The sequence below is a fragment of the Sinocyclocheilus grahami genome, unplaced genomic scaffold (genome assembly GCF_001515645.1).
Source record: "Sinocyclocheilus grahami isolate Dianchi unplaced genomic scaffold, SAMN03320097.WGS_v1.1 scaffold453.1, whole genome shotgun sequence".
In the NCBI taxonomy this organism is placed as follows: Eukaryota; Metazoa; Chordata; class Actinopteri; order Cypriniformes; family Cyprinidae; genus Sinocyclocheilus; species Sinocyclocheilus grahami.
The window spans coordinates 1,378,722-1,387,968 of record NW_015505632.1 but is presented as its reverse complement, the minus strand read 5'-3'; the positions used below and the strand labels follow the sequence as shown (position 1 = coordinate 1,387,968).

Sequence of the window (9,247 nt, the reverse complement as noted above, 5' to 3'; positions counted from 1 at the left end):
ATTGGCGATATAGGCTAATGCACATTTTAGGCTACATGTTATTCATTTAATAGCCATTCTGACAGTATCAACCTTAATATTAATTGTCCTTTAAGTGTCCTGCTAACTTAATATTAAAAATATTATAATTTATCACTCACAACTCTATTCCAAGCTGTTATAGCCTAAGTCTATTTACGCGCGCTCAATAAAGCCGTGCCTGCTAAATTTATTATGTTCAGAAAATAACTGAATTAAATATTTTCAAAAACCGATTAAAAACGTTTTTTTTTTCTTTCTGGAAATTCTAAAGGAAAAAAAGACTCATATGATTAAATCTGTTATGTTTAAATGAGACGCGTGCCCTGTCAATATATAGGCTTCCTATCTTACAGTTAATTGCTATCACTATTTTAGAGTGCGGAGAAAATCGTGATCTATCTTCTTTTTTTTTCTTCCTTACAACATACCCTATTCAAACATTTTTGCAATAATATCAAAACAAATGAAGCACTCTGGTAAAGTCATTTTAATTAAAGTTTCGTGCGTAGCCTAACATTGTGAATAAGAAAGAAAAAAAACTAAAAGCGCGTCTTAACTAGAATTTTTTTTTTATAAACTAACAAAATCTCGAAGAACAATGCAAGTTGAAGAAACGAAGAGGTCCCCAGCTCAGATTACAATCTCTACTTTCTCTAGGCAGGCATACATACTGTGATAAACGGTAGTCGGTTTGGCTGGCTGTCCTCCTGTTTTCACAAATGTCCCAAAGAGTCGTTGACAAGTCGTCTTGTACGGACACATAATTTGTGTCATGTGCAGGTGGCCGATTGTGTGATATCCGACAGGAGCATCTCAATGGTGAAGTCTCACTCCAATTAGGGTCCCCTTTAAGAATGTCATGTTAGCCAGACGTGCAAAGCCACCAACCGCCAACATAAAAACAAAAAATGTAACGCATAGAAATAAATATATACATATATATTCCCGCCCATTTACAGCCTTAAGTTTAATGTAAACGAACGCAAACAGCAATGACTCAGTGCAGAAGAAATGTGGGTTTTGGGTGACAGTTGTGTCTGCGTGTGAGCAGCCTGTGTCATGTAGGCTAGTAAGTGCTATATTTCCCCCTGGTCAGAAAGGCAAAACATTAAGAGAAGGTGTTGTAACAATCGATTTTGGCATGAATTTGCTTGATGTGTGTTGTCGAAATGAAAGTCTAACTGCAACCTTATTACTAAAAAGCAGATTGTGTGTTATTAGTTTGTCACAAGCGTGAACTCTTCTGCCATCTAGCGACCAAGCGAACAGAGGATGCCTTGCTAGGTTATTGTAAAGTACTCTACTGCCATCTAGTGTACTTATGTTGAACATCGTCTGAAAATGTGCGTTAGTCTGCTAGTATGAACAAGTCTCTGGACGGTATCATCTACTGTATAGCCCTCGAGAAAATTTACATTTAGCTGATTTGGAAAAGAAGTGACTAAAAACTCCATGATTTTTAAGACTGGAGTTTTGTAGCTTTTACCATATTCTTGGAAACATTACATTCGTGGAGATAATTTTGTCATTTGGATTTTTTTTTTTTAAACATCGGTTTAATGCTGGGTTTTAGTCTTTATATTTAAAAGGACTGATTATTTAGGTATGGGGGTCTTTGGTGGTGTTAAGGGTTTGGTGGTATTCTTGTGCAGGCAGGTGGTTTCCAGTGATGCCTTGATGCTAGCTGGTGGGCCTCTCTAAAGATGTTTTGCTGCAGACTAGGGTCCCTAATGATATATCTTTGAGGGGGAGGGGTTTACGGCAATGTGTTAGTGGGCTTCTGGTGGGTGTGTGGTGGTAATGCTGTTGAAAGGCTTAATGATGTCCTATTTCCAATATTATGTATCTGCATTCTGCACCATGCTCAAGTACATCTTGTATTTACAACAGCTCTGACTAAGTGTTTGTTTGTGGATGTGAGCCAAGTTCACATTTAGCTGGTTTGCACAACCCGAAGAGATATGATGACAAATATTTTCACATCCTGTTATTCACTGACAGAACTGATCCTCAAATTCAGCAGTTCTCTTTTTAAATTTTTTGCTTCTGCCCAAGAAAGGGTATTTATTTACAGCACCAAATAATAAATTACCTATGAGTTATTGCGCTTAAACTTTATAGACACATTCTGGCGACACCTGAGACTTATTTTACATCTTGTCAAAAGGGCAATAATAGGACCCTTTTAAAATAAAATGTGAATGGGCTTAGGGTGGGAGTGATGATGGATGGTGGTGATCCAGCCATCCATCTATTCTCCAGACTGCTTGTCCTCCACAGGGTCGCAGGACACCCAAGCAGATGGCCAGTCCATCACAGGTGAGCTAAATTTGACGGGGATAAGTATTCTCAGGTGAGTATACTGTAATCTATTTTGTCAGTTAAAATTATATGCACAATTTTATTTTACTCAGGCGCAGTATTAGTCTTGTGATGCCCTAGTTCACAAGAGAGGATCGAAGATCGCTTGTTCACTGGGAAGGAGACTAGGACACATATTATTCCTGTTGGAATAAGGTCTTTGCACCTGAATGTACCTCTAACTCCCTCTTGTGGTGTAAATGTTTTTCTACTTTATTATAAGTGAGTGCGTCGTCTACTCAATGAGGAATGCATACATTTTCACTGTAACGGTTTACTTTATTCAAAGTAGGCTACTGTACTTTTGATATTATTACAATCAGGATTCAACTAGTACTAGACTAACATATTAGCCCAATTCTAGGGCTTGATGAATTCAGGCATTACAGATTTTGATTTTAAATTCCTGGCAGCATGTGCAGTTTACTCCACTGATCTAGCCTGATATATTGTCGTTTCAATACAGATATGGGCCAGTGTAGCCGATAACGATACTCGTATACCTTAACTGATCTTTTAGATTATGTTAAGTCAAAGACTATAGAATACCTTTAAAGGACTTTGGTTAAGTGGGTAGAATTACCTACTTTATTTTTTTAAATATTTGAAAACCGTGTCTTTATAATATTAAACACTAACTGCGAAATATTGTTTTTGACACCTGCATCTGTTAACTCTGGACGAAGGCAAATAGGCTAGTTTTTATTCCTTTTGGGCGGGTTTTGAGGCGGCTTTGGGCTGGGTTTTACTAGGACCTGGCAACCCGATACTGATGACTTCCTGCTTGAAAAAGTGAAACAAACTGCACCGTGTGTAAGTTACATTCAAAAAGTGTTAACAGTGTTCTGAGTGACACTGTGATGATATATAGGACCAAACAAAAAGCGCTTCAACTTGTACTACTCTCCAGAAAACAATGTATAACGTTACCTTTTTACTGAAACAAACTTCTTGACGGTTACGGTAGGTCTTGGCCCGTTTTGTTCCCGCTTGATGTTGTTTTGATTTCCCTGACAACTGAACGACGCCATCGGTGGAGATAGAGATGAGCCTGCCACAGGTGAGTTTGCTAACAGTCATGCTAAAACCCTGTCAACGATATTATTTATCATTTAAGGATTTCATGTCGGGACTCCAGTTAGTTAGTTAGTTAAATCACTTGCTACTACTAAGTTACTGTTTATTAGTGTCTTTAGATGTAAGCGTGACGTCAGTCAGTTCTTAAAAAAGGCCTGATTTTAAAACAAACGCAGATACCCCGTTAATAGATCAACTATGATTATTATTTTCAAATGCATTGCAGATATTCACTGCAGTGAGACTACACCCGCCAAATTCAGTTTCAAGCAAAAGCAAGACTGTGAAACACAAATATGAAGATGCGAAAGGTGTTGCCAGCGGGTCGTTTCCAGAGGCTGAAGATATGTATAGGAGATGTATAATTGTGCCAACAACATGTGATGGAAGTAGAGATCTAAGACAAGAGGAGAGACCAGCTCAAAGTAACTCTTTAGTAGTTGAACCAGTTAAGGTTGATGGCATTGTTATGGATTACATTGAAAAAATGAAATCCAAGGAACTTGACATAATTAAAAAAAGGAATGCAGTTATCATGAAGCGAGATGATAGATATGTGACCTTTATGTCGCCGTCTGGTAAGAGCGTTCACGATCAGTTTGCAAGAGAACAGTTTATAACATTGTATCAAAATATTGCAACGGGGCTGCAAACTAGGACATACGATTGCAGTCAAGGAATTATTGCACATTGCCAAGCAGCATTTCCACAACTTCTAATCACTCATAAAGATGAAAGGCGATTGCAACTGACTGGCAACTTCATTAGCCTTGAAAGATTTGAGACATTTTTGAATGGGAGTGCACAGACATATTCACACTACCAAACACCAAATAAAACAAAAGTCAAAGACACACCTTACAAGCAACCTGTGAAACAACAGAAATCCATAGACCAAGCCAAAGATGAGGCATGTCCAATTTGTTTGGAAACACTCAAGATATCTGAATGCACAGTCTTGTCTAAATGTAAACATAGATTTTGTAAAGACTGTTTGGAGAGAGCTTTCCACGTGAAGCCAACTTGTCCGATATGCGGAGAGATATACGGCAATCTTACAGGGACGCAACCAAAAGGAGGAACCATGACTGTCTCATCAGACAGGTCCTCTCTACCTGGATATGAAAGATATGGTACAATCATAATTAACTACCATATACCAAGAGGATGTCAGGGGGTGAGTACAAATGCAATGAAGTGTTAGACGTTCTTCTGCATTAAGCTGTTCGTTATGATATCAATCAGTTACACGGTTGAAATGTTGTTTTCGATTACCTTACTCTGCAGGATGAACACCCAAACCCAGGCATGCCGTACCAGGGTGCGACCCGCATAGCTTACCTCCCTTACTCAACAGAGGGGAATAAGGTACTGAAGCTTCTGCAGAGGGCATTCGACCAGCGACTCACTTTCACCATTGGACGCTCATCTACTACTGGACAGAACAATGTGGTAACCTGGAATGACATTCACCATAAGACGTCTCGTTATGGAGGGTCAACCTGGTGAGTACACAGTTTGGGTGTTGTCATCATTTTTGGGTGGTTGCCTTCTTTGAGACAAGCCCTTTTATTTTTAGCACTGTTTAATTGGCAATAGCTATTATAAGGGTCGTAATTATGTTTTCTTCTTTGTAGCTATGGTTACCCAGATCCAGACTACCTGAAACGAGTACAAGATGAACTGAAAGCAAAAGGAATCGACTAACTACCTTGTAATCAGTTCAGACACTATTACAACCAGTAGTCATATTAAAACAAGGACAAGAATAAAGTAATATTGCAGTCTTGTGATCACTGATCAAGGTAAAGCACTTTTCTTTCTTTTTTTACAGGCATTTTTAATGTTTAACACAGTTTTGAATGTATGAATCTCATGAAGCAGTTTAAGAGAAAGAGTTAAGGGCCATTCAGTGCATTTTTGCATTCCACTGCGCTACCTTTTCATTGTTTTAACAAGGAGATGTTTGACCATTGCTTTAATGTCTTTTGCAGCATCACGTGACAGCATTTTCAAAATGCCCCAAAGAAAATCTACTATTGTGATGTTATGTATGCAGTATACCTTGTTTGTTTTACTTTAAAAATAATAATTGCTATATTATATTGTGATTAGATTTTTTAAATGGATGAACATGCAGTAAAATTAAGTGTCATGTAGTGTATAGAAAATTATAGAGCCTCAGCAGCAAAAAACTCATGACTACTGTTCATGAGAAACTTTAATGAAACCAAGAGCAGGTCATTTTAGTAACACTAAACCATTCCCATTGATATCAGGCTTTTTAATATTAACCGGGTTTTTTTTCTGGATCATTTATTGTTTACCTTTGTTTTGATTTTGGTGGATTGTAGTATTAAAACTTGGATGAAAGATGCAAAAGTGTACATGAACGTCATTAATTAAATTCAAATGCTTCATCAAATATGGTTTTTCCCCTCAGAAAGATGCTACATTGCAGAAAGATTTACTGGTATTTAGGCATCATATACAAATAATAATAATAATCGATGACTTACCTGGGCCAAGTATCCTGGCTTTTGGTCAACTTGAGTCAATGATTAGCCTGTTCTAGCACTGATTTACAGAGGTACAGCTAAATTAGTAACATATAAAATGTTATGAGAAAAACAGCTATAGGAACACTGGAATAATTTGTATTTGTGCTTTAGAGGACAGACTCTTGAAATGAAATGGCTTATCTATTCTACAACTTTATACAAAATCGCCATGCACTGCTTTTCCCCTCATAAACATATTTTGACGACATCTTAATGCTGTCAGCAGCCATTTGGAAGTTGTTTGTTGTGGACTGGCCAGGTGTTTCATGGTTGTAACAAAAAGGAACGGCTCTTGCATTTGGAAAATGGCTCCGGATCAAAGGTTAGTAAGGCTGCAGACTTGTGTGCTTGAACTGGTGTTCTGCAGTATTTAGGGGTTTACATGTGATTTCATTTAGAAAGAAAAAAAGACAAAAATATCTGAATTATTGGCAAATCTGAATTTAATGAACATAAACAGATACATAAGCTACTATTTCCATAACTTGTAAAAAGCTTCATCCGTTCGCAAAATAAGGAAAAAGTAAAAACGTACTACAGAAAATATTTGGCCTCCATGTTGCTGTGGCATTATTTACACTATATACAGTATTTTCATATATGACAGTACTGTCAGGTTTGCCATTAAATCCTTATCGATAAGGCACCAAATGCTAAGTAGCATGATCCTTTTTAACCAAATTGTGCGGAAAATGTACAAAACTATACAAATAGACCCATCACATATGAACATGGTCCATCACAATGAAAAAATATAAACATAAAAATAAGTTGCTGTTAGATGTTTTGCAACAGTTATGAGTGTACATGCATGTAAGAACTACCCCATCTTAATCCTTGAAAGATATTTAAACAATATTTATTAACTGATTAGATTGTGGATTTGAAAGAATAATCAAATTAATCTGATTTACATCGTTTTTTAGTAATGGCAAACTTGACAATGCGTAATGATTATATAAACTTTCACTTTACATTTAATGTAATATTAAGCTGTTGCCATTCAATTGAAACTATAATGGAGTCAATGGAATATATTGCAAGTGAACATCATATGAATTAACCAGTATTTCAGAGCCCCATGGGAAATACAAAATACTTTTCAGCACACAAAATAATCAATACCACATATTTAATGTGCCCATATTTTAATAAAACCCATAATTCTGCCCATAAGTGAGAAGAAAAAAAACCGTTGTGGTGCTACATCTTGACTACGTAAAAGTTGCATTTCCTCGTATAGTATTTTGAATACAATTTCATACATTTTTACCAAACGCGTTACCTTTCCTTATACCAATATTGGGTGATCATTTTCAAAAAAAGATTTAGTGATTTCAATGATCGAACAATTTAATGTTTCGAAAGTAAAGTTAACAACCACAGAGGTGTCTAAACATCACTAAAGAATTGCAAAAATTGAACAGAATACTCACATTTAAACCTTCTGTTAATACATTACAATGTATAAACAACAAGCAGCAAACACTTATTCTGCCTTAAAATCACCTTACAAAAAAGTTTTATATTGAAATATTCAAAGACATTTTACAATTGGGTGCCGATTTTTGTCCATTATTTAAAAAAAATCTGAAAACGTAAGGAAAGCAGCATGCATCTTATGTTTAGTTGTCGCTGCTGAATATATAAAGTCTTTTAATTTTTTTGTATTTTTAATCTTAATTTTTTTTTCATACTTGGTATAGTCACTCAAATGAAAACGTTACAGCAATACTGTACGTTTAAAATGACGATGTTAATGAAGTGGCAGGTTCAGTACATCTGGGCAAATTCTAAACTGAGGCCTTTAGAAATTGTAAACCGACAGCTACTTTTAAGTAGCAGAAAATATTAGCTGTAGCACAAGGATTTTGTTTTTAAACTACACTTGTCAAAGCTCTCCATCAGCTGTAAATGCAGTCAACATCAGGAGTTGCTCACTTGTGTTCAGCACTGTCAAACAATAAATATGTCTGTCTTTCAAAGGCATTTAAGATTATATGGAAGTTTGAAACAACTATCATACATTAAGAAAAATAAAGTGCATATACAGTAGACACCTTTTGTATGCACAAATTAATGTACTTTAACAAGTACAACTCTTAGTAAACAAGGTCAGATGGCGCATATCCTCACAGGAATATTGTATTTTCTCCAGGAAAGTCTCAAAATACTGTATTCTTCAAAGCGTTTAATTTTTTGTATTCTTTACAAAAAATAAGTAGTCTATCAGTTGAACTGAGAGACATACCATGCTCTTTCAAAATCTACCTTGTATTTATAAACTTAGCAAAATGGTAATAGTTTGAATAGCCAGTGTAAATATGCATGTATCCCAGGGGAACAGTAGAAATAGTGTATTCTGAAGATTGCGAATATGCTTCTTGTTTTTTTGTGTGTATTTGTGGTTACCAAAAATACATGTGGTATTGGCCTCCTACGCTCAAATGTCCAGCTTTGGGAAAGAGGTCAAGGCAGCGGTATTGTGTTCAAACTCTTTCATCCAGTAGCCGTTTGATTGCCGATGACTCGCAGGATCTCCCTATGAATGCCAGGGTCCTGTGTGTTTATACTTGTGTCACCTACCTGTCCGTCCTCATAACTAGTTCGCAAAAAAAAGAAAAACAGAAGTAGACTTTCAGTTCAATTTAGGTTCAGTACTTCTGCTATTAACACATTCTGCTTTTTATGTTCTGGTGGAATGAATGCATTCAATATGTGAGATACACACTCAATATTTAATTTTACAGATATATGCTGAGATAGACATAAATGTACTTACACAAAGAAAAAACGTGTGCAGACATGATCTGTATTTGGAACTACCCAGATGTCCCCATGCTTGTGCAGGTCTGGAGATGTAATAACTGTTACATATATATAAAAAAGAAGTGATTATTAACATGATAAAAATTGCAGATGATGGTATAAATCTTTGTTAAATGTGTACCTTCACATAAGGCTATGCATTTCAGGTTGCGGCTCTGCAGAAACTGCGGGTTCTGGCCTTTCTTCTGTGACTGAAAGCAAAAAAGTCCTGCAGGTTTCAGGATGCCAAGAATTTTTTTTTTTTTTTTTTTTTTTTTTTTAAAAAAAGGATTTTTAATATAACCCTATAAGGGGCTTTGATGAATAGAAAGTTCAGAAGAACAGCATTTATCTGAAATAGAAATCGTTTGTAACATTATAAATGTCTTTATCATCACTTTTGATCAATCTAAAACATC

General features: G+C 36.1%; 2 protein-coding genes across 4 annotated transcripts in view; one reads left to right on the top strand and one right to left on the bottom strand.

Moving 5' to 3' along the window:
- Nucleotides 1–3,360: 3,360 nt before the first annotated feature.
- LOC107552605 (uncharacterized) overlaps nt 3,361–9,247 on the top strand; it is a 7,556-nt gene continuing 1,669 nt past the window's right edge. Inside the window, exons 1-5 of one of the 3 annotated variants that reach the window (XR_001604872.1) lie at nt 3,361–3,442; nt 3,686–4,636; nt 4,747–4,964; nt 5,097–5,264; nt 5,454–5,672. Coding sequence is in view for 1 of the 3 variants with exons in the window: in XM_016234526.1 (XP_016090012.1) it covers nt 3,428–3,442; nt 3,686–4,636; nt 4,747–4,964; nt 5,097–5,166 (1,254 nt within the window). In the remaining 2 variants the exon portion in view is untranslated. Of the gene's footprint in view, nt 3,443–3,685; nt 4,637–4,746; nt 4,965–5,096; nt 5,673–9,247 lie in introns of those variants that run through there. The other 2 variants (XR_001604873.1, XM_016234526.1) reach the window with 2 other exon arrangements.
- LOC107552550 (poly [ADP-ribose] polymerase 8-like) overlaps nt 6,525–9,247 on the bottom strand; it is a 38,111-nt gene continuing 35,388 nt past the window's right edge. Inside the window, exons 23-25 of the mRNA XM_016234449.1 lie at nt 8,971–9,040; nt 8,803–8,887; nt 6,525–8,622 (exon numbers count right to left, since the gene is read on the bottom strand). Of these exons, the coding sequence (XP_016089935.1) occupies nt 8,520–8,622; nt 8,803–8,887; nt 8,971–9,040 (258 nt within the window). The 3' untranslated portion in view covers nt 6,525–8,519. The remainder of the gene's footprint in view (nt 8,623–8,802; nt 8,888–8,970; nt 9,041–9,247) is intronic.